Raw genomic sequence first — 25,552 nt, forward strand, 5'->3', positions numbered from 1 at the left:
CCAATTGTTTCATAATTTTTTTTTTTAACTGAAATTATTATTTATTTGATGCTGGTAAAAAAACGAGTAACGCAAGAATAATAAACATCTTATTTATAAAATAAAAATTAAAAAGCAGCTGCATGTCCCAGTTTTGAGAAAAATATAATATATTGATCTTTTTTATGTTACAACATTTGCAGAAGTTATAAATACATATTTACTTTACAACAAGTCTGTCTATGGCTGTTGTAAAATCAGCTGTGAAAAGATGGTGAATGGAGCCAGTGGGAATTACTACATATTTCACATCAACAGTTAATCTCAATCGTTCCTCGGAGATGGATCGAGTGGGAACTGGGGCCTTAGGATCTTACAGTTTGAAGTTATCGAACTAGTATTTCAATTTGCTCCGATAAACGATAATAAATCGGCACTTGCTCCGATAATGAAGATTTCGATCATTTTTCTCCGATAATATAGATAACTTTGCTCCGATAACGCAGATTACGATAAGTTTGCTCCGACAACATAGATAACTTTGTCCAGATAAACGACAATCTATCGATATTTTGCTCCGCCTATCGATGACATATCGACACATATAACTGTAATGTGTACACATATGTATACACATTAACTTTTTTTATGTGTGTACACTTGTCATGTTTGCTCGATGCAGTGGGAGAAATTGCGATAAATCTTTGTTGTGTGTAAAAAATAAAAGTTCTGCAAAATACAGACGTGTGTCGAATGTGAAGTAAATAAAAAATCTGAAATACAGAATATATTGTTGAAGTGTTTTAGTTCTATAGTTTTTATTTCTGTTTTTGTTGCATCCAAATACATACATATAGGCAAAGAGAAAAAAACCTGACAAATTCATAGCAAGCTGTTTATGTGCATGCGCGATCCCTGGCACATTCGTATATATATGTATGTATGTACACATACATATTTACATATGTGTTGATGTACATATATAAAATTGTAAAAGCACTGTGTGTACATTCTTTTTAAGTACAAACGATTGCTACAAGTACATAGTACATGTTGTAAATACATATACATATGTACTACGTGTATATGTTTATATACATAGATATATATGTTCTAATCTAAATTCAAAATTCATCTTCTATAACTATTCGTACGAGATGCAACACAATACTCGTAATAAATCTGAAATACATATTGTGTTGCATTCATATTGGAATTATTTCTAAATCGAAACTAACGGTGTTGTCATTGTTGCCTAGCAATGTGGAGAATAAATAAAACGTGAGATAGAGATAGACAACGAGAAAGATTTCGATTTGTATACATATATGTACATACTTGTGTGTGTGTGTTTGTGTGTGAAAAAGAGAGAGCGAGAGAACGGGAGACAGTGAAAGAGAGAGGACAATAACTAGTCATGGATTTTGCTGGTGCTGCTGTTACGCGACTCAACAAAAAAATAGGCAAACAGCCAGCCAGTCGATAAATTGTAACATTATTTATGTTGCTAAACATATTGCATACGATATAAATAAATACGTATGTAGATGTGCACACACTTTAACAATTGTAACAACCATAAACATCCCTTACTAACTGTGCCAACAAAAACACGAAAAGCCCCAAAAAAGCAAAGAGCAACAAAACAAAAAAAAACAGCTGTAGCTGCGTATCGCCCAGTGAGTGTCAGTCAGTGAAAAAAAATTAAATTAAACAAAATTTCCCATAAACACAAAAAAAACAACAAGAACCAAAAACAATTATTATTTTAATGTCTCAACAAAAATAAAGAGCAATTGTTACGATGCAACAATTTTCATTACATACATTACATACGTACATATGTGTGTGCATATTTCAAAGAGTTAAAAGTCCACTATTTTAATAGTTCAATGACAAAATGTGAAACTTGGTCATTAGTAAAACAAAACAAAAAAAGAAAACAAAATTAGGTAATAAGATGCACAGAAAGAGTCTTGGCTAACAATTTTTGGTGCATCGAGCGAGAACGAGGCAATCAACCAATCCAAAACCCTGCGACATCGTCAGCTTCATGGTCAAAGTTCCCTACCAAAAAAATTTGTCTTGTATAAGCGGCCTAAACAAGGCACAAGGCACACTTGCCTAGTGACCTTCGGCAATAGACCCCCCCCCCCATGGGTTTTTAATTGTGGAATTTCGTCATTCACACACACACACACATAATAAATTCAAAGAAATGCAATGTGCATTATATCTTCTGTTTCAATATTTTTCCATTGTATAAACTTGGAGAGGTTAAAAAGATAATTCCAATTAGCCACAAAGCTGAAAACGGAGAATTCAAACATTTCAACCAATTTGGAAGTTTGGTCTTTAATTGTTACTAAAGTTATCTGTCTTAGCAATGCTAAATTAAGGTTGTTGAATTGGTTTAAAAGAAGGCTTTCCATTAATTTCATCGAAATCTAACTAATTACTTTTATTTGTGTTCGACTTTAATTTGAAGTAACCTATAGAAGGTATTTAGGTTTACCAACTTCCAAAAGTAAATGTAGCCTTTAAACAAAGCTTAATGAAGGAGAGAGAGAAGTGTGAACTAGATGTGCCAATGGAAATGGAAAATTCATAATAAAATTAATGTGTGAGATGAGAATTTGCTTAATTTTAATTTCAAATTGTGACAGACTGGCACTCACTATATGTAAACATATACGCAAAGCCTTCTTAAAATAATTTAACTTGAAGTTTGATATATTCTTTTCTTTTCTTTTCTTTTTGTTTAACCCCAAGAACAATGTTGAGTAAGCGCTTTTAAAGAGGAGCTCTCCTTGTGTGCGTGCCGTGCAGCGTGTGAGAACGAGCTAGTTGTCAAAAAGAAGAAAATCGAATTGAACTACAAAAAGGATCAAACAAAAGAAGAACCTGTAAAAACAAAAAACTGGCTGGTATCATGTCATCCACGTCGTCCATTGAAACGCCAACAACACCAACGGCTGAATTGCAACAGCAACAACATCATCATCATCACCATCATCATCAGCATACTACCACGGCCATTGTGGCCAGTCAACAGAAGCAGCAGCCGTTAATTGCCAAACGCTCGCACTCCGTGTCATCGAGCGCATCGAGCGCCTCCTCAGTATCATATGGGGCGGCAACCGCCGGATCGGGAAGCGGAATCGGAATCGGAACCTCACTATCAGCTAACGACCGAGGAGGCGGCAAGAAAGTTCAAACGCCGCCCATGCCACAGTCAGTATCTGCAAATGGCTCTGCCACAATAGCAGCAGTGCATCATCAGCATCAGCAACAGCAGCGCCAATCTTATTCCGCACTGCTACAGAAGCAGCCGTTTTCCAATCGACATCAGCAGCAGCAGCAGCAAGGTCAGCAATTGCAAGCCCAGCCAATTTCGCAATTGGGAAATTTATCGGGCTCAACTGCGACCTCGACGGGGAATACAGTGGCAGGAGGAGGAAGTTCTCTTTCCGAGGCAGCAGCAGCCGCTACCACATCATCATCGTCATCAGCGTCATCATCATCTTCATCATGTTGCACTGATATTAAAACTAATGTAACACTAACTACGCAAAAGACGCATCGACCCATACCGTCTGATAAAGTAAGTATGGCGAAATTATTACCATTAGCAACTTAATAAACTTAATTTCCTTTCTTTGGTAATCCCCGCTCCCCGCCGAATGTATCAAAGTTATAAAAGATAAGGCCATTCCATATTTATCTGTTGGCGACTTCCTACTTTAAACAGAAACCGAGTTCTTATCGGATGCATTTCTTCTCTGAATGGGAAAAATAAATAATAATGATTGTTTCGTAAATGTTGTTCATATTGCTGCGCTTTGGTTCCTTGAACTTTGAGTAATTCTATCTTATATACTCATTGCGCAACCCTCGCAAATACATACATGCATAGTATGTGACGCCATGGCCCTTTAAACGGGTCGGTTGCGTTTTAAATATTCAATGCACCATTTACTCAGTAATTCCAAAAACATGACAGATAATTAGGATAATGGAATGAGAGTCAGGCAGACAAGAGTGGTGACCGACCCTATTAAAAGTACATATGTAGATGCATTCTGATGTTTATTATTCAATAGCCCCACCGCTTCCTTAGAGTGGGGACTCAACCCCTTTAAACCAAATGGAGAAGTCTGAAGGACAATAATTGCCACACAATGTGTCCTTCCGTGCCCAGAAACCTTGAATTAAAGCTTTCGACTATAAGCATAACCGACAAGGTCACAATCTCTGCAAAAATGTCAAGTTCACTGTGCACTGTATATGTGTTCATACATATGACACTTTAAACATCACATATTGACATTGATTCGTCAAATTAATTTAAAAAAAGAAAAAAAGGTAGAGGTTCTTACCGCAGTTTGTATGCCCTTGCAAGACTTTCTGTTACTCTGACCGAAAAAAAACATTTTGTCTTAAAACTCAAATTTTCGCAAAAGAACGGCCTAAATGGGCCTACTTGGTCTCTGTTGTGGACCGATCTCTTCTGTGGGAGCTATGTGATACAATTTGCCGATTGATGAACTTTGGCACACTAATTAATAGGTGCATTTAACTTAAAAGTATTAATTTTAATGAAAATCACGTTAAAAGTAAGAATTAGTGACTTAGACGAGAAGCGAGCCCACATGCAAAGTTTCAGGGTATTTTGAGTTGAACCAGACGGACAAACAGACAGGGCTATATAAACTCATTGGTCGTATGGTCGGAAATTATTCCTTCTGACCAAAATTTATATACCCTTTTTGATACCTTTGATACCTTTGTATATGTAGCATATGTATGTGGTTAAAAACTTCTTAACATTTTATTAACTTTTCAATATTTGATTGCAGATCAACCTACGATTAATACTCGTTACTGGTAAAACAAAGGAATTCCTATTCAATCCATCAGATTCAGCTGGTGATATTGCGCAAACAGTATTCGAAAATTGGCCAGAAGGTAAAAAACAACATAAACTCATGTATATGACAATGTCATGGGCTTATGCAAGAAACAAGCAGACTAGCAGACTGTCTTTTCTACCCATTTTATTGGCGTGTTATATTAAACCCATTTTTCTCACGCACAGATTGGGCACGTGAAGCTGTCTCCAAAGCCGAAATTCTACGATTAATCTATCAGGGGCGTTTCCTTCATTGTAATGTAACTTTAGGCGCACTGGGACTTCCGTTGGGCAAAACGACTGTTATGCATTTAGTGCCGCGTGATAACTTGCCAGAACCGAATTCACAAGGTGAGTTGTTATGTCTGAACCTATGCACCTAGGAACACCAGATTTTTGCTCAAAATGACGCAAGAAGTACACTTTTCCATGTATGTATGTACATACATACGTACTGCAAGATACAGTGGACCCTCAGATAATGAACACAATTCGTTCCAGCATCTTGTGCGTTAGGTTTAAGTCAAGTCAAAACATTCAAAAAACTTAAAAATTCAACAATTGAAAAACTCGTCTACGAAGAACAAAAGAAGAGAATGGGTAAAATGGACAGCTTTCTAATGTATATGCAGGATTTCCCATATTTCATTGACACAAACAGAAATTTTACATCCAATTGAGGATGTCATCTTTTTTCTCGAAGGTCCGCTTGAGTTAAGTTAATTCCATTTTTCAAAGAATTATGAGAATTGCTTATAAATTTATCTTGTCTAGTGACGTGGTTTTTATTCATTCTTTTTGCCAAAACTTTGAATATAGTATTATTTTAATTGTTGGACATAATTTTGGCTCTGATCAAAATATTTGCGATGCAATTTTTTATACCCTTGCAAAAAGGGTATATTAATTTTGGTCAGAAGTGTGCAACGCATAGAACGAAGCATCTCCGACCATACAAAGTATATATATTCTTGATCAGCACGACGAGACGAGTTCAAATAGCCATGTCCGTCCGTCCGTCTGGATCAACGCACACTCCTCCTAGACCGTAAGAGCTACAGAGCTGAAATTTTGCACATAGGCTTGTATATACTGCAGGCGCTGTATATCTCGGATTCAGCCGGATCGGACCACTATATCATATAGCTCCCATACAAACCCCAAAGTCACGAACAGTGACTTCGGTATTTTCAGCGCTATTATCGTGAAACCTAATATTAGAGAGATTATTACGCCTATAAACTACTGTGCCAAATTTTATCAAGATCGGGTGACTGTATCATATAGCTCCCATAGGAACGATCGGTCGAAAACAGTGCCTTTTGTAAATACCTTCGTTACTTTTAACGCGATTGCTTTCAAATTAAACATTTGTTAGTTTAATATATCTCTTAATGACCGTGCCGAATTTGATCAAGATCGGGCGACTATATCATATAGCTCCAATAGGAACGATCGGTGGAAAACAGTGACTTTGATCAATATCTTCGTTATTTCCTATGATTGTAGGCCATTCTTTCGCAAACATAAGCCTTTTTAGATAAAACGTTCTTCCACATTGATGGCTAATAGGTAAGGAAAGAGTTACCAAAAAGTTGCAAGGGTATACAAACTTTGACGCGGTCGAAGTTAGCCCCGGCCCTCTGGATTTTACAATATTTTGATTATAGTGATTAAATGTTAAACGCAACTCGAAATGCCCCAAATCGGATCACATATCGAGACCATATACATATGTATATATATACATTAAGGTTATCAAACCTTACATTTAGGCTAGGCTAGGCTAGAGGTCAATCTTCCAAAGGAAGATTATTTCGAAGGCTACACAAAAGGTTGATCAGGTTCCAAATTCTATCATCAGCAGAATTTGATTAAGAACTCCAGAATTGCATTTAGGTTAGATATTTTAAAGTCATAGATTTCGACTCGCTTAGACTGATTTCAGCAAGATATTAAATGATGTAACTTAGGATTTTATTGAAATGAATCTTAATATTAATAAATGTTTTGTTTTTCATCTCTCCCGTGTGTAGATCAAAGACAAAAGAGCAAAGGCGGTTCTGGGCGTTGCTGTTCAACAACTTGCTGCATTCTGTAACTAACTTGGCATGTAGTTACATATATACATTAACTTAAATAATAATACTGAATGAAGTTCTACACATTATAAAACTTTGTGTGCAGTCAACAGAATTTGAATACTATAAAACAAAACAAAATGGAGTCCTGCATGGGTTTATTAGATGAAGCCACAGCTGTAGGCAGTGCGCACTTATTTGATTTTTTGTTGTAATGCCAGATGAATGGGTCGCCATCATCGGGGGATTGGATCAGGATCTATGATCCTGCGAACAGCAATTAAGATGAGATTATTTCTTGGCCAAAAACTTTGCTCCTCTTCGGTTTAGTTGCCTCAATGGAGAAGGAGAAGCAGGAGGAGGAGAAGGAAAGGACGATTCAACTAATTATTCATGCAGGTCTTCAACAATTTAACACAAAAGTAAAAGTAAACAAATACAAAACTAGCCTATTCGTTGATATGCATGTAAATATATACAAAAATATATTTTATATATACACACAAGAGAATTTGTAAGCAAGCGCAAAATGCAAAGTGAAAAAACAAAAACAACAAAAACAAAAACCTATGCTGTATTAATGTTGCTAGACTGCAAATATACAACATGTAATATACAAAAACATATTTTTAGCAATCCCCCCAAAACAAAAACATAAAAAAAAAAAAAAAAAAAAAAAACAAAAAAAAAATGTAAACTTATTTAGAAAAAATTAAATATTTATTCAATTAATAATCAAATTGTAAAAATTAGGAAAGCGAAAAGTACACATGCCTACGAAATATAGATAACTCATTTCTGTTTGTGCTGGATTCCAAGAAAATGTACAATTCACACACAAACACGTACACACACCAAACACACTCATGATGATGTAATGTGATGAATGTGTGTGTGTGTGTGTGTGGTTGTGCGCAATTTAGTTATGCGAAGAAATAATTGAAACTGTCAAAATACATATTGAGTCCAAAGAAAGCCATTTACATATATATTTCATCAATAGCCAAGAAGATTTTTTCTGTAAATACTTATATAATTAATTAGAATTTAAGTGTTTTTTTGTTAAGTTTTAAAATAATATCTGTGAAGTGGTCTAACTTAAAGCCGATACAAAATAAATAATCATATTTAACCTTCCTTATGAACACTATGAAACATTTTGTTCACGTTCTCCTTGTCCTTGCATAGAAATACTCCTCAACCTAAAAAGGCAAATGAATATAGATACAAACGTTTAATTTGTTTTCCATTCTGTTCTATGGTTTGTGTGTGCGCGTTATTTAAGCTGTAGCTATTGAAAAAGGTGAGGGTATACGCCCCCGAAGGTTACATTAGCTAAGGCATTCAAAGTGGCAAACTTTACCTAACATCTTTTCCAATAGTTTAATTCAGACCAATGTGTGATTCATTATTCATATTGTGCAATGCCATTTGAGACTGAATCGAAATTGTAGCAAAACTGGTTCTTCTTCTGTTCCACCAGGAAACCACCACAAATTAATTTTGTCCGCTGAACCCTTTGTCCAATTTGATTTCAATATCGATGTCGAAGGACACAAGCAAACCATTTAGATACACTTCTGTAGGAAATTTTCGGGTGCGTATACTCTTTCCATCAAAACAAAAAAGAAAAAAAAAACTTAAAAATAAACAAGTTTAGCTAATTAAAAAATGTATTATATCAGATAATAAAAATAAATTTCATCCTAAGGACTTGCTCGTAAAGTGAGCTACTTACGATTACATTAAATTGCTTTCAAATAAAAATTGTGGAAAAATAGTGAAAATCGTAAACACATTAACAAGTCGTTTTGGTTTAATTGTTTGTTATGGTCTCGTTCACAACAAAAGGTAAAAGTGGCAATGATGGGCAAATGATAATACATGAAAATGAAGCCAGTTCCGGAGCACTTTACTTGTATCTTTGGCGGACACCAGAATAAAGCCTCTTACTTGCGATCCCAGGCAGATCGATACCTGCCCACCTCCCCTCCGGCCGACTGAGAGGTCATAATATATTAACTAATTAGGAAAGGAAAGGTGTTTTAAGTAAAGATTAACTACTGCTCCACGGATTTAAGCCTAGTCTGAGGTGATCAAATGAAAAAATTCATACTCTAAGAAGGGACAGACAAGATAAGCCTGGTCTTTCCGATTATGGTGGAAATATATTCTAAAGAAATGGGTGACGAGTTGAGGAAAGTTACGATGACAGTCAACACCTTATGTTTAACTTAACTTGAGTAGGATTGCATTTCAAGTAGCGCAGAAAGAAATCCAATCTTTACTCGCAATTCACAGAATTCAAGACTATCCCAGCTTGGTTCAGGAAAGTTCCCCCACTTGGGTGGGCGTTGACTTACTTGCTTTGTTGGAGGTTGATGCATTCACAGGTTTCTGGAAACGACAACCAATACTAACAACAATAATAATAACACATACTACAGAATAAACAGGGGTAAATCGAGTGGTAAACAAACATAAATTAGTCGGGACACCGGCCGGACATGTGCACCATAATCAAAATAGTCCCATCGCACGAAATGCCGTCACATCGAAAAGGGCCAATTTTCAACTCATATAAAATTCTCTTTTAAAATGTTTGATGCTTAATTTCTGGAAATCATGACTGCGGCCCCTGAGCTAAGCAGCTATAAAAGTCCAGGTTGCGATTCCGCATACTTGAATAGACGGGACAATGTTCGATCCACAACCATATCGGGAAGTTAGATTTCATATTCCTATCCAGTGTGTCTGGCTAAAAATGAATGGGTCCTGGCCTTTGGCAGTTCCTGGGAATAGTCAAACTCGGTTTTCATTTCAACGGTCCATTTTCGCCATGGCCTACACAATGTGGGCGTGGTATGTGATAATGTCCGTGTTCATAACGATTAGCTTTCAGACTGGATTTCTGATCAGTCATTTCGGCGATATCATAATGACGACGGAGAATTGCTGCACAACATTTATGGGAGCCCTAAATCTTGTGAGATTGTTGCATTTGCGTCTTAATCAGGACAAGTTTCGAAAGATTATAAAACAATTTGCCCATGATATTTGGATACCAGAGTAAGTGCCAGGCCAAAATTATTTCCATGGGGACATTTGGATAGAGTAGGTAATTCTTCTTCCTTTGGATAGCAACGCTCATGTTAATATCTCACGGGATTGCCGTAAACGAATGACTACATTCAGTATTATGACGGGTCTGCTATCTTGCCTGATACTTATGTACTGTGTCCTGCCATTGGTGGAACTGTTCCTTATTGTGGGTCTGGAGGCAGAGGAGAAACCGTTCCCCTATAAAATGCAGTTCCCATTCAATCCATACGCAAATTGGATCAAGTATATCCTCACCTATGTGTTCACCTCATACGCTGGCATTTGTGTGGTCACCACACTGTTTGCCGAGGACTCAATCTTTGGTTTCTTCGTCACCTATACATGTGGACAATTCCGTTTGCTACATGAGCGTATCGATCAGTTGATGACCACAAGTGATTTAAAATGTCAGCAAGGATATGCCAAGGACGATCATCATCATTGGCAAATACAAGAGTTGCAACAAATTGCCAAACAGCATAATAGACTTATTTGGTAAGAATAGTTAAGAGAGGTCATTACCATTTGCCATCAAAACCTATAGTTATTCTTAACTTTTATCCTTAGTTTCGCCAAGCGTTTGGAGGACTTTTTTTAATCCCATTTTACTGGTAAACCTGTTAATCTCATCCCTCTTAATATGCATGGTGGGCTTTCAAATAATTACTGTAAGTAATCTTGATCCGGACTGAAACTGAAAATGGGTTTCTATACTTAATTTGTCCATTTGTATCAAAGGGAAGAAACATGTTCATTGGCGACTATGTAAAGTTCATTGTCTACATCTCGTCGTGTCTGTCTCAGCTTTATATACTCTGTGGTAATGGTGACACTTTGATTCAACACGTAAGTTTTAGGTCCAATCAAGGATTAGATATACCAATCTAATGAACACATGCTCTAATCCATCCCTTTTAGTCCACAATCACGGCGTGGCATCTTTATGGCTGTCATTGGGAGAGTACAAGCAAAACGCAATCCTCCTTGCGCTCACCAACCAACAAGGAATTTCGCACGAATTTGCAATTTATGATATTGTGCAGCCAACGTCCTGTACGAATAACAGCTTTTAAATTTTCAACATTGTCCCTTCAGAGTTTTACTGCGGTTCGTTTGATCTACAAATTGTTTCATAGTTCTTGTGCGTTACTAACCTCCATATATCCTTCATTTTCTAGATACTGAGCACATCAATGAGTTATTTCACATTATTACGATCACTCTACTACGATAACAGTAAAAATTAACTAATGATTTAGTACTTAACCTCAAGGGCTCTGGGTAACTGACAAAACAAACAATCTTTAATGAAACTTTTTAGATGCCATCTAGGAGCATCAGCCCATTAGATTTTTAGATCTTTTATGATTATTATTGCCATCACTCCTTGTAGGAGAAAGCTATAAGGATAATATGCTTTTTTGTCCCAATACTATTTTTATACATACATACGTGAATGTTTGAAATATTAAATGGTTAAATGGTTTTGAGAGAAAATAAAAAAAACTTCGATTTATCAAGTGTTTTTATTTAATTGCTGCCTTATCAGCTTATAAAATTATCGAATGAGGTTCTAGTTACCCTAACTCATACCTCTCCACCCTCCTTCATCGTTGCCTTTTTTTATTCGTATTTGTTTGAAGATAAAATTGCGTCATTAGTCAGTGATCCTGAGGGAACTCAAACTCTCCTGATGTCAACATCTAACACCATTGATCGTTCTTCATTATCCTTATAGAGTAATCCAATTTTTAATCTATTTACCACAATAAAAGTATTTTCAGGGGAGTCCCAACATTAAGAGTTCTAATTTTACCACTGAGAAACTTTGCACATAAAAAATGACCTTGGAGGTTCTTGATGATCGAATTTTTTCGACTGACTTTTAAAATAATCTTCTTTTGAAGATTGACCACGAGCCGGCTTAAATGCTATTTGAGACAACGAAAGAATTAGTTTAGAATTAGTTTACGTTGGCACAAACATATGTACATATCTTTCATGGAACTGCTTTTATTTTGACCCTGACTTCTTAAAAGGCAAAAGGTTAATGATTCAAAGTTCAGACAATTGCCGTATTTTTTAAATTAGATAAAACTTATAGAAACATTAGGTTCAATAGCTTAAAACTGTCTGATGTCTAAAAACACTGAAACTCGACCAGTAAACCGTTTTCTTTTGTCTTCCCAAGTCTCGTTTAAAACGGATTTGCTTAACATGCATAATGTTTCCCCGTGTTAAGCGATAGCCAAGTCTATTGCGAATCTGAGCGAGATAGAAATACCACTATGTTTGCTCTTTGGTTAAGGTACAAACTACTTTGTTATTCTGCAACAAATTGTACATTCGAGTGTTTAATAAAGTTGATTTTTCATTCTTTCTGATTCTTTTTGATAATCCATCGACAGCGACGCCCCCCTTGGTGACTTCGATTAATCAATTAAAAATGTGCAAATTGCAGTGGCTTTATTCAATCCAGTTATTAAAAATCAATTTATACACCATAGTCTTCCGTCCTTGACCATTTTATTTGTTAAATTAAATTTTAGTAATGGGCTTTAAGCCCAATATATAAAAGCATTGGCGCAACACAATGGCTGTTGCTTCGCACAACAAAATTCGACTGTGATTCACTTTGACAATCTGGCCGGCCTTGTTCTTCTCGATGCAATAGCAACTGTCGTAGAATTCCGCAAACGCAGTGCAGACATCGTAGCAGAACTCGCAGAGGAAATGAAGGAAAAGATCCTTGGAGCATTTCACCAATACATCGTGCAATTTAAGCAGAGTAGAGACCAATTTCCACTCCTTATCGTGAGTTATGGTGATGTCGATTGTTTCCAGTACTTTTGACAGATTGCTATAGTCCTCGCCAGAGTTGCGGGCAATCGAGCAAATGCGTGTGTAAGTGTATAATAAATAAACGGCAGTATTGCCACGATCGTCAAGCATTTTGTCAAAAGAGAACACATAGTCACTGATCCGATTATGGCATAGATCGGTGTATTTGATACAACCGTAAGCCACTGCCTCCTGGGCATCGAGCAGCTCTTGTGGTGTTAGTACTTGATCACGACCCCGACTGCGTAGCTGCTCCAAAGACCGCTTCATTCCCTCATCAAGAAGATCGGCCAATTTAACAGTATCGCCCGAACGAGTTTTGAATTTTTTACCATCCTCGCCAAGAACAACGCCAAATTGTACATGGTCGGCCCGATGCAATTTTGGTTTGAAAATACCACAACGTTCGGCAGCCTTAAAAAGTGTCAAAAAATGTGTACTTTGTCCAGAATCTACTACATAGACCAACCAATCGGAAAGCTCCTCTTCGATGCGATGTCGTATGGCTGCCATATCGGAAGTGTCATAGGTAAAACCTCCATCCGATTTAACAATTGTCAACGGAATGCCAGTTTTACTCTCATCTGGCCACATGATCTCACGACCATCGTCCTTTTCCAGCATATTCTGTTTACGTAGGAAATCAACAACAGTCAGCATGCGAGATTGATAGAACGATTCGCCACGCTCCTTAACATTAATCTCTAAGCGGTCATAAATCGTTTTGAATTCCTTTCGGGACACATCACAGATGAGCTGCCATGCTTTAATCGAGTTTGGATCGCCACCCTGTAAGGCAACCACGGCGTTATAAGCCCGTTTCTTAAAGACTTCATCCTCATCAAAGCTATAACAAAAGATGGTGACGCATTTACTATTAAAAGTCGACTTTCAAATCGTTGATAAGAACGAACCGCTTCTTGGATTCCTTGTAAAATGCTTGGAGATCACTAATCGGTGGACTCTCATTAAGGAAGTTGGGAAAACGATCCTCCAAATGGGCAATTAGCATTCCAAACTGGGTACCCCAGTCACCCAAATGATTAATACGGATGACGTCGTGTTGCAGGAATTCCAGTAAACGGCAAATCGACTCACCAATAATCGTGGAACGCAAATGGCCAACATGCATCTGCTTGGCAATATTCGGCGAAGAGAAGTCAACTAAGACACGTTTCTTGGGCAGACTCGGTGGTTTTACGCCATTGCGCAAAAGATCGGTTATAGCACGAACACCATAATCTCTGTAATGGGAGATTGTAAATAAGACTCATGGTAACAAATTCCGTAAAAATGATGCGGATTGTCTCACTTGTTAAGGAAAATATTAATGAATCCAGGTCCAGCCACTTCCAATTTGCCGATACGTGGTGACGCTGGACAACTGTTTAGCAATTCGGTGGCAACATCTCGCGGGGCTTTATTAATGCCAATATCTTTGAGTTTCTTTGCCAATGCCATGGCATTATTGCACTGGTAATCACCAAACTTGACCGATGGTGTAACTAAAACTGGTGTATGGGACAATTGTGGAAATGCAGTCTTTATTGCTATAGCAAATGCACCTTCCAAGTGCTCCATAATCGATAAGCTTTCATCATTTAAAGACAAACTGCTAGCCGTCGATCCACCCTTGCCAGATTCATCAGCTATGGCCTGTAAGAAGAGCATATGCGGGGGATTTATGCTAAAATACAGAAAACAAATTTAATCATCTACAACTTGTCGTATGAGTAATATTTTCAATTATTCCTCTTTTTCTTCAAAAACAATTTCGCTTTTTTCAAAAGTTGCAGAAAAGTGATCCAAAATTGTTTTAATCGTTGTTATTTAAAAGTAAACAATCAAAACAAAGCCACATTCGATTCAGCTACTATTAAGGCAGAGAATCAGTGTCAAATTTTATCTTGGTCTGATGCAATCAGAGAGATAGATTGACACAGCATTTGTTTATAACGCCGACTTTGTTTACATTATATAAATATGTTTCAAACCCTTGTTGCAAACATTCTACTGGGTCTTATGCTGCAAGTTCCATATGTGTACATGTGTTTGCTAAAGTTCAGGTAAATATAATTGTCTAATTGATAAAAAGTCACACCTGATTGAGTATAGCTAGCCGGTGCTTAAGTTTGGTATTTTCCGTTTGTAGCTTGATTAATTCGTCATCTTGTAGGACCTGGACATCGGTCGCATTGCGATTGGGATTAGCCGCCTGCACCTGGGCGGTCAGTTCTACCGTCACACGCTCCTGCAATGTTATTCTTTTACTTGTTTGAATTCATAAAACTTATTGCCGACATACCAACTCAGCAAGCTTATTTAGCTCCACACTTAGTTGCTTCGACATTTTTGAAACTTGGTTCTTTTGTGCTGTTGCCACTGCCACATGGAAGTTTGTGTCTTTTCAGGGAAATTATTTTATTTCTGGTATTTTTATACTTCTGGTATTTTTTCTACTTTTTTAAATTTGGTGACCCACTGTTAACTTACTGAGTGGCGCCACTGGGAAATGTTGGTTAGCATCCCTGGCAAAGTGATGGAGATGCAGTGAACAGGGGAAACTAAAAGAAAAAGTGTTCGAAAATTGTGAATGTAATAGTTAAACGAATTGATGTAGGCCAGCATCTAAAATCGGTAACAAATCAATTGTTTTAATACATATTTCAACTGTAAACATGCCAAATGTGTTTAATGCATACACACAACTATATATAAATGTGCATACAAACCATACATATATGTATGTATGTATCGTTTTTTTTTTTTGTTTGAAGTGTTTCGTTGCTCAGCCGCTTTGTATTTAAACACATAGCCAGAGCTAGCCCGGAGACATCAATTGTAACCAATCAAGTTGAAAAGAAAAAACGAATCGACAAAAAAGGAAAAGAACTTTAAATCGAACTCTAACAAAAAGTTTGACAACAAAATAGATTCAAATGTTTGTGTGTTTGTACATACCTTAAAGAAAAAAAAAACTCGAACCTTAAAAGGAGTTCTAGGGTTTCATTAATAAGCCCACACGCACACACACACACACCACGCATACACGCGTCGTTACATTTTATGTATATAACGTATGTACATACATACATTCGTACGTCCGAACCACCGATACATATAAGTGTGCACACATACACATGCATGCATATGTACATGAATATACATATTTGGATGTTGTTTGCGTATTATTTTTGTCATCGCGTTGTGTGTACATTCCTTCCCTTTAGCTAGCCGGTCTCTAGCATTGTCCCCCAAAACCCCCGCCCCAAACTTTTGTCCCTGCAAAAAATATTGGCATACATAGATAAACATAAATAAATGGATCACAAGTGTAACGTCCCCTCGCACCGTTCTGCTTTTATCATTCACAACAGCAACAACAGAAAGACAGAGAGAGAGAGAGAGAGCGAGCGCGAGAGTGAGAGAGATCAGCATCACGAATATCAGGTGTAAGGGGCCAATTCAAACAATTTGTTGGCCTTGCCTTCTCCTGCCACTCCTCCTCTACCTGCTCCTGCTCCGGCCCCGGCTCCTGCATTCAAGATCGCAAATATTACAAGTTGTATTTGAATGCCATGGATAGTACAAGCGCCACCGGTCGACGGCGAAACAATACGCGAGTCAATGCCGAGGATAATGCTCTAGATCAAATCACAAAGGAGGTATGTACACAAAATGCATCCATATGTAGTCTCTCAACTATCATAGGAAAGGTTTACAAAAACTCTGTAAAATTTCTTTATGTTATGTCTAAATGACTTAATGACTTGATGTTTTCTAACAAATCTTGAATGAAACGGGGAAGAACCCTTAAACATAATATTTATATATTTGTCGACATCGTATCGATATACTTATGTACATACGAATGTATGTACATACATATATCCGATTCTAGTAACCACCTGTTTGACTTTGGAAGAGAAATCATTAAAAGATGTGACTTGGGTTCACATACATAAGTCAACAAGCTCCCTCTGAATGGGGATAATGGCTTCAACATATTGACAGCGGCTAAAAGAAAAGGGTCAACTATGAGCTTCTAGTATTTCGCTGGACAAAACATGAATTTCACATGGCGCAATATTTTTATCACCTTATTTGGTGAAATAATTAAAAACTAGTTTGTTTGTTTAAAAAAATGGCTAGAAGGGGGTAGCTTGTCCATTGAATTGTTTACTACAAATGTTTTTTGTTATTGCGATCTCCCTCGCACAATTAAATCATTAATGACGATCGAACATCGATGTTATACACTTTTCTTGTGACGTTCTTCTGTCGCCAGTAACTTGACAAAATGTTATTGTTTCTCTTCTTTTTATTTATTTGTTTCTCTCTCTACTTATCTCTCATACACTCAAAAACTCTCAGTTAGCTTTGCTTTGCTTTGTAGGTTTTACGACTTTTAGATTAAAATTTTCATTCACATTTTGTGTTTACAATCGGCGGATCGTGAATTATTTCATGTTATAGTTGTTTTTAATTCTCTTAATATACTACATACTACTTAATATACTCTTGTGTACTACAACAACAAAGGGAAAAAAGAGGGAAAGCTTAAAGATTTTAAAATATGACTTTGAAAAAGAAATCATTAAAATATTTTTTAAAGTTATTTAAAGTTTATCTAGGCCTACAATAATTCTTTTTCAAAATGCTTTTTGAGCAACTTTTTTATGCACATGTATGTATGTATGTTTTAGCAACCTTTGTGTTCTTCAATTTGGTTTGGGGTGAGAATTTTTAATATAAAATCGAAATTTTCAATTCTCATATTGTGTTTCATAAATATGGTACATATATTAATTTTAAGATTTAAAGGCATTGGTGGTATGTACTTTAATTTATATGCCCAGAGATAATATATACAAGGGTTGGTCTTGATCTTTAAACCTGATTTGTATAAGTTTATGTACAAACATTTGTATTTCTGTGTTTTTGAGGCATAAACCTGATGTCGCTATAATCCAACCCATATTTAGCCCTGAATATGCCGACCCTGGCTCTTAAATTAAAAATCTTACACATTTGTCTTACAATCTTTATCAAAATTACTTCAATGTTTACATTTTGATACGAATTTTGAGCCAGAATTGTCAATTTCCTCCCATTGTTCGCCCCATTATGGGCCAAAAAGAAGCTTTTTCTTATTAAAGCTAAAGCCAGATGACAGTTTATGAGTAAGCAATTATGAAAAGAAAGAAACAAAACAAAGCCAACCACACCAAACACATTCCCATATGGAGAAGGAGAAGAAGGAAATTCTTCAGTTGGGGGGAGGGTGGGATCCGTTGGTCATTAGGGGGATCTAGTCATGCCAATTAGCACACTGAAATGCAGAAATGCAGTGATATTCAACTGGGTTAGGGTTAGGTAGGTGATGAGTTATATATCAGTGTGCAGTGCGTATAAACAACGAACGAGAGTCGAGACTTGAAGAAGAAATCCAAACACAGAAGCGGGGGGGGCATCACGATGAAGTCATCGGAGAGTTGAGTTTTGGCGATAGCTAGAGCTACTCACTCAAAAGCTTTCGGCGTCGCCGGTTGCGTTGGCGCTTTCGTGAACATTGCCGCACAGTCACAATGTTAGTTAAAAGAGCAGGCCGATAATAATACGACGTAAAATCAAAAGGGGAATTCTAGAAATCTTTGTATATATGTGTATAGTTCATGTAATTTGAAACATCAAAGGCAACAATGGAAGCGATCGAGTTGGACGATCAAATAATAAATAATAAAGAAGATCGTACGACGATCATGCCACCTACACCTACCACCACAGAACCTTGTCTAATTGACGACGGCGACAGTGATGATCATGATGATGAGAAACTGTCTGGCGGCGACGACGAGAGTGAGTCCGAAGAGGAAGTGTTAGTGCAATTCTTGGGCGAGGCAAATCGCATTGTAAGCTAGTCATTAGAACCGCAACTTGCCTATATATATATGTATGTTATATACTTTTATATAGTGCACAGTCCACTGATTATACTCCACGATGCATTTCATTAGATTACACAATTTTCATATGTTGTTTCGCTTTCATTTATTTAGGCCGAAGCTCGTTTAGCAGCGCGGCGTCAAGCTCGTGCAGAGGCACGGGAAATTCGTATGCGGGAGCTAGAGCGCCAGCAGAAGGAGCAAGAACAAAATGCCGATCGCGTCTTTGACATGCAAAACACCAGCGGTGCCGGTGGAGACACAATTTCCACCCATCCTGCGCGTCTTGTGTATGGCGGTGGCCTCCTGAATGTTACCCGTGCCACAGCATCGCGTCGCAGTAGCGAGGATTCATTGGAAGATGAAAGCCGAAGTTTACGTGACATGAAACATGAGCTCAAAGTAGGTACCTACCAACCTGATCTGAAAACATCCCTTTTGCATGATGATGATGATGATGATGACTAAAACCGTATGTTCTTTCCTTTATTACTTTTTTGCAGGACGTTGAAGAACGCTTCCGAAAAGCAATGATAACGAATGCTCAGCTAGACAATGATCGTGCCTCACAAACATACGAAGTCAAGCTACTCAAGGACAGAAGCGAAACCATGCAAGAGTCATTGGCTCAATTGCAACGCGAGTACAAGGAGAAAATGCGTGAATACAATGCATTGAAACGTAACTTGGATCGCACCACTTTGGAGCTACAACTGGTACAGGGCCAGTTGAATGAGCGCGATTCTTTGATAGCAGAACAGGGTCTTGTGATTGTAGCTATTGAGAACTCCGATGGCAGTGATGCCAAGCGGGCTCTAGTCAGTGTTGATAACGCCAATGTCTTAGCCTCCGTGCAGGGTTCGTTAGGTGAGAGACCATTGAGAGCCACTGGGACCTTACGTGAAATTTATTTCCATTTGTTTTTTGTTGCCCTCTTCAGATGTAAGACTTAAAAAATTTAGCGAAGATAAACAGCTGCTTCTTGCGGAGGTACAGAAGCTCAATGAACAACTGGAAGAGTATAAAAGTGACGGCAAAATAGGCCACGGCAGTTCATCGTACGGAACATTCGGCTATGACGATGATTATGAGGCTCAGAGTAAGACCCACATTGGACGATGGTCATTAATTCGTGTACTAACCCTCCATATTCATTGCAGGAGAAGCAAATAAAATAATTTCGGATTATAAGTATAAACTGCAAAAGGCTGAACAAGAAATTGCAAGTCTGCAGGCGAGCTTAGCACGTTCAGAAACTCAGGTTATACGATACAAGAGCACGGCGGAAGCAGCTGAAAAAGCGGAGGCCGAATTGAAAGTGGAGCGGCGTAAGCTCCAACGTGAGGTGGGTTTGGATAAACTTTGATAATGCAAAAATATGGTCTAGTGGCTTTAATGAAACCTTGGATTAAGCAGCTTGTCTTAAGTTGTTATCCCGGGTTGTATTCAAAAAGAATTTTTAGAATTTTGCGTTTGTTTTTTTAGTTTCTTTTTATTTTTGATTAATTTTTCTTTTGTATTTAGAGTTTGTTAGTGGCACACTTTTGGGATGAGTGTCATTGTCAATAGTTGAGGGTAAACCAATCCAACGTTCCAGTAATTGCGAATGGTTTAAACATTCACGACTATGTGCGAAAAAGAGGCAAGAGGCATTGAATTGTTGTTAAACCCAATTTTGAACTCCTTAATGTTCTTAAATGTCATTTATACTGTGCAACAAAATTGATCATTTTCATATAAGTCTCACTCAACAATTTCTCGATACATTTACATACAAATATCAATTGATGACGCTTATAAGTTGTACATAAATACATATACAAATGCTAAGGTCATGTCGTCAGGGTTGGATACACCTATTCGAAAGAAAGTAGTAAGGCATTATATTGGAAGAAACGAGGATGTTTTAATATAATAGGGTATATTATGTGATACAGCTCACAAACGTATTCACTTCAAGAAAGCCCTCTGCTTATGTAGTTTTTTGGCGTAATGTGTCAATGTTTCCGGATTGTGCTGTCCATTGATCGTCGTTGCTAACTTTCTATTCCATTGTTGAACAAGTAGCATGCCTTTGTCTATGGAATATGGATGCTTTTCTTGGCTCAAATATATCTCTTCCTATCGATCGTTTATTGCGCGAATCCCTGAAAAAAACAGTGCTTATTTTTGGAATCGAATTATTATACATTTAAACCTTTTACTTTTACTGCATTGCGTTAAAAGAACTTGGAAATATAGTGCTCCGAAAGTTGTTGTGAAATGAAGTCTTAATGGTCGTAGAAAGAAAGAAAGAGCACACAGATTGATAAAGTGGTAAATTATGAGATGTTGCTGTGGTCTAAACCCAGACGACATTCCTCTATCCTGTTGGAAAGAAAACTAAAACTGTTGATTTGAAACGCTAAAAATACTTATTTCATTAAATACATTTCTTTTAATAAAGCATGACAGCCAAATAAGGGGGGCAAATTAACCAGATAGAAGTGAGCGTTAATTCAAAATCTAAAACCAACTTAAAGCAATATATTTAGCAGGAGCAGAGAGCCAACTAGAAAACAATTAGACGACACGATACTGATCATATTGTTATATGTTTTATTTGCTTTAAATAATAGAACACGACAGAATCCAACTTTATATGGAATGACAGTAATAGTAGGTGTGGTTAGTTACACTTAAACTGTATCAGCCTTTGGCATTGCCAAATAACTTGTGGACTTCGTTTTAGTCTTTTTGTTCGATTCGGTAGGAATGTTTTATGTGGAATGTTTTTCTATTGCCTGTCAGTGTGTTCAGTTGATAATTCTTTACTTTTGTTTATATTTTTCTATTTTATTTCTAACATGTACAAACCAAAAACATTCTAACTTGTTATAATTTAAATGAACTCTGAAAATCACTTGAAATTTATAAATTTTTCTTTGTTCCCTTGTTCCTGATAGAACCGTGAAAATTTAGAGCGATTGGAAGAAGCGGAAACAGCAAATAATCATTTACTAAAACGGCTTGATAAATTAAAAAACGCAAAGAGTGCAATCCTGAAGGACTTATGACCTACGGTATCATCAACGACACAACCTAAAACATCTAAAACGATTCATCATCATCAGCAGCAGCAGCAACAGATCGCACACACCGTGAGGAAGCCCATCAATGGTGGTGCAAATGTAAATGGCGCAAACGATGACTTAGCCTAAGCCCAACAAAAATATAATCCCCGAATGTTATACTATTTAAACAACAAAAGAAAAGAAAAAAAACAACAAGAAAAACAGAAACAAAAAACGTGAAACATGAAAATAATTCACCTACATACATTAGCTCACGCATATATGCATATGTATGTGTATGTTTACATATATGTGTGTGTATATGTGTATAGAAAGCCTCTGCTTATTTTCCAACCTTTATGTTTTAGTTTAATTTCTGATCGCTTCTTTAAATGGTTTTATAATAATGTATTACCAATTCTTGACGTAATGGCAACTAAAATCTTAGTTCTTGTGTCTTTGAATTAGTAACAGCGTATTATAAAATGAATCATGAGCGATGGGAAATAATATATACATAGCTGTATGTATACACTTCATAATATGCACTTTTAATCAGATTATCTAAATATCTGGTCAGAAAGGATGATGAATATAGGGCATATTATAAAGCATGCGCATATCATTTGCTTTCCATTCGCAATTCGAACTGACTTAATTACATATATAACTTGGCGGCTAACCATGAAAGGAATGGAATATTTGATTATGTTTGAGTGTATTATTAGTTCTCTATATACAAATAAGACTGGTAGACTGTTTGACAGAAAGAAGAGTGCGAACAAAACGATCATGAATATTGTGAAGTGTATACTATCTTCGGTGCAACCGAAGTTGGCACCGGCCCTAAATACATATGTATGTATATTATGTGTGCGAAGATTGAGATTGCTTGACAGTTGCCTAGAAAATTTAATATACATACATATATGTATGTGTATGTATGACCGATTAACCATAAAGTTGATTCGTTTTAGTTAGATAAACTATTTTTAATCACGCCTTTTAGCCAAGTCTAACCAATGAGTCCCAATTTACATCATCATCAAATGAGTCTTACGCTAATCTCACAGAGTAGACGCATGCAAGTCTCAATTGAATGTCCTCTTCTTCGACTTTTTACATTGTTTAAATGCCCTGAGGAATAGTCTTTTCGGCATTGTCAAACCATTAGAAAGAAATTATAGAAATCGAAAACCACAATAGTTGGTTTTGACGGACACAAAAGAAGAAATATACATAAGTAAACTATTAACCAAGACGACTCTTACAAGCGTTTGCATCTGCCAGCTAGATTCATCCAGCTTTTGGTTAGATCCATCATCTAGGTATCTATTTATTGAGTTTGCTTGCAAACTAATCACGCTATCGAATGGACAAAGAGTACTCTGAGGTACTATCCAGTTATTGTAGGTATTCTAAAAAATTTTTCTAAATGAATGACTAAGGCGGCATTTAAAATATTTAATGGCCATAAGTTTGATCAAGCATTCTTTGCATAATTCGTTCAGACTGAAGCCGTTCGACTCTGATAAAGAACATGTTGAAAAAGAGTGCTATGAGTAATTTTGTAATTCCGGGTGCTATTCTATATAGAAACTTAAACACTTGGTAGCAGCTTTTAAACATACATAAGTACGATCAAATTTCTTTGCATTTCTGGAATATTAGGTTGTTTCTGTTCCTGCAAAAAAAAACATATGCATTTGACCGCCTGTTGCAATTTTACTTCTGATTTGTTTAATTTCTTATTTTTTTGTACTATTGTTTCAATACACAATACATATACAAACACACACATACACACACACACAAATTAAAACAATGCTGTCGAATAACAGAATCTTTCCGTTTAACCATGGAATACGAATTACATTTCAAAAATGAAAAATGTTGGAAACCTACTAATAAATATAAAAATAAAAAATGGACACTAGAAATCAATTACTAAAGCAAATTTGTTCCTTTTTTATTTGTGTACATTTATTTTGGGAAAAATCGATTTGTATTTACCTAAAAGTTACCGTCTCGAAATTCAGATGGTCGCCCTAATGGTTGACCCCACCGTCCAAGAATGAGATGTCAAAACTGAGAATCCATCCCATATAGCAATGCGATATCCTGTATTTGCCGCAAGTTAGGCTTAAGTCGGTACAAGCCATTCTTGTAGAAGTCGTAAACCTAGAATTAGGTCAAAAGTAGCGCTTGATGTTAATGGGGGAGTCGTTAGGAACATATTACTCGGACTGTCAAGTTTAAATCTGACTCCTTGCAAGAACCTATCTAAGGAATTCCAGCGCAGACCAGAGACTGCATCTTTAAATGATTTTCGAGTGTAAGCAATAGATGAGGTTGCAATTAATATGCTTTGGAGTAGTAAGAAGGAGGAATCGAAGATTTATTGAAAGTAATACATGTTCACATTGTTTGATCAATACAGAAAAGAATTTCGAAAGAGCATTCAATCCGTTGGATGGAGTCGCACAATCGATAGAGAGCCCGGATGGGCTCACACATGGAAAATTCTAGATAAAGGGAGAGACAGAGAGCCGAGGAGTAGGACTTATGGAAAATCCTGAACAGCTGTTACGCAAAACCAGAAATACTTCAAAACTTAGATAACATGCATACATAGACACAAAAGGGGTGGACTTTTCCGAATTTTTTCCATCTCTGATGCCTTGACGATCACTAGATGATATTTAAAGGATGCAGAATCTTTAGATTGTAAGCTAATTTAAATCTGTTTTAAGCGGAGTGCCTTGTGTTTATGTAATTACTAAATGATTTAGAAATAAATGTTACAAATTTTGTCCTCATTATACGTCATACATTGTATGTCCCTACATATTCATCCTTATAAATTGATTCTTAATGTGCCCTTTTGATTTTGCTCTAATATTCAAGAATGACCTCTATTCAACCTTTTCCTTACTCCCAAATTCATTTCACTTTCACTTCAATTCGCGACTATATGTATGTATGTGTGTGTCTGTGTCTGTGTGTGTGCAGAGCTTACACTCTCTTTTGTTGCTGAGATAGCAAGTTTATCGAGTTTCGACCCAGTTGGACCCAACAAATTTTAAAAATATGTATATTAAACACATACATATGTATATATATATATCATATTAGAATAGCCCCAAACATTAGCCAATTCAGTGGACGAGAACTGAAGGAGAGTTCCCTAGAAATGGTTTGCAGAATAATATAAGAAAATTTTGCAAAGTCTGATCAATCCGCTCCTGGCCTTAAATAGTCAAAAAATCTTCACATTGTATAATCTCAAATAATATAACCAACAAATTCCTCGGGTAACTTGTGAGGTGACAAAGTAACGTGATAGTAAGTGGTTACGCAGTGTGTTTTGATTCTAGAGGGTACTTCGAGTGGGCGTATTTACATACATACATACTTACATATACATATATTGGGCTGGAATTGAAATAGGGCTGACCGTTTTGAATGATAGGCCTTAGAAAACTTTTCGAAAAAGCTTTCTTAGGGTGGCTCTTAGAATTTTCTGTGGAGGCTTAAAGTCAAAAAAGGCTTACAGATTCGTACTTATCGCTAAAAATGAAATGAAATTTGGTGTTTCGTCCATCTTTGTGTAAAGATAGAAAGTTGCATGTTTTTTTT

General features: G+C 36.7%; 4 protein-coding genes and 1 long non-coding RNA gene across 9 annotated transcripts; 3 read left to right on the top strand and 2 right to left on the bottom strand.

Annotated features, from left to right (window-relative positions):
- Positions 1–599: 599 nt before the first annotated feature.
- UBL3 (ubiquitin like 3) lies at positions 600–8,127 on the top strand. Its single transcript, XM_068298591.1, has 5 exons — positions 600–739; positions 2,752–3,583; positions 4,839–4,947; positions 5,078–5,242; positions 6,928–8,127. Exons 2-5 carry the CDS (start codon positions 2,912–2,914, stop codon positions 6,990–6,992), a joined length of 1,011 nt encoding a protein of 336 aa, XP_068154692.1. The 5' UTR covers positions 600–739; positions 2,752–2,911; the 3' UTR covers positions 6,993–8,127.
- A 1,543-nt stretch (positions 8,128–9,670) lies between these two features.
- Or13a (Odorant receptor 13a) lies at positions 9,671–11,321 on the top strand. Its single transcript, XM_068298611.1, is given in 7 exon segments — positions 9,671–10,041; positions 10,114–10,569; positions 10,642–10,663; positions 10,665–10,742; positions 10,813–10,920; positions 10,993–11,181; positions 11,253–11,321. Coding segments are annotated over 7 exon segments (1,293 nt in total).
- A 1,193-nt stretch (positions 11,322–12,514) lies between these two features.
- Positions 12,515–15,370, bottom strand: ArgRS (arginine--tRNA ligase-like protein). The gene is made up of 5 exons (XM_068298356.1): positions 15,221–15,370; positions 15,017–15,166; positions 14,228–14,571; positions 13,830–14,159; positions 12,515–13,762 (listed from the first exon to the last, which is right to left on the bottom strand). The coding sequence occupies exons 1-5, from the start codon at positions 15,263–15,265 to the stop codon at positions 12,613–12,615; spliced, it is 2,019 nt and encodes a 672-aa protein (XP_068154457.1). The 5' UTR covers positions 15,266–15,370; the 3' UTR covers positions 12,515–12,612.
- A 44-nt stretch (positions 15,371–15,414) lies between these two features.
- Positions 15,415–23,870, top strand: LOC137583380 (leucine-rich repeat flightless-interacting protein 2). 2 transcript variants are annotated; one of them, XM_068298358.1, is made up of 7 exons: positions 15,415–15,552; positions 16,293–16,580; positions 18,975–19,262; positions 19,364–19,727; positions 19,801–19,959; positions 20,021–20,205; positions 21,806–23,870. In XM_068298358.1, the coding sequence occupies exons 2-7, from the start codon at positions 16,494–16,496 to the stop codon at positions 21,914–21,916; spliced, it is 1,194 nt and encodes a 397-aa protein (XP_068154459.1). In that variant the 5' UTR covers positions 15,415–15,552; positions 16,293–16,493; the 3' UTR covers positions 21,917–23,870. The 2 variants fall into 2 exon arrangements, with proteins under 2 accessions (XP_068154459.1, XP_068154458.1); XM_068298357.1 differs by lacking the exons at positions 15,415–15,552; positions 16,293–16,580 and adding an exon at positions 18,318–18,827.
- On the bottom strand, positions 20,706–24,882 carry LOC137583381 (uncharacterized). Of its 4 annotated transcripts, none has more exons than XR_011033408.1 (4): positions 24,849–24,882; positions 23,927–24,094; positions 21,065–21,227; positions 20,706–21,007 (listed from the first exon to the last, which is right to left on the bottom strand). It is a non-coding gene; the product is annotated as an uncharacterized lncRNA (long non-coding RNA). The 4 variants fall into 4 exon arrangements; XR_011033410.1 differs by having other exon boundaries at positions 21,065–21,129; positions 24,838–24,882; XR_011033407.1 differs by having other exon boundaries at positions 24,838–24,882.
- Positions 24,883–25,552: the final 670 nt, after the last annotated feature.

The sequence above is a fragment of the Drosophila tropicalis genome, unplaced genomic scaffold (assembly GCF_018151085.1).
Source record: "Drosophila tropicalis isolate 14030-0801.00 unplaced genomic scaffold, ASM1815108v1 contig_867, whole genome shotgun sequence".
NCBI lineage: Eukaryota > Metazoa > Arthropoda > Insecta > Diptera > Drosophilidae > Drosophila > Drosophila tropicalis.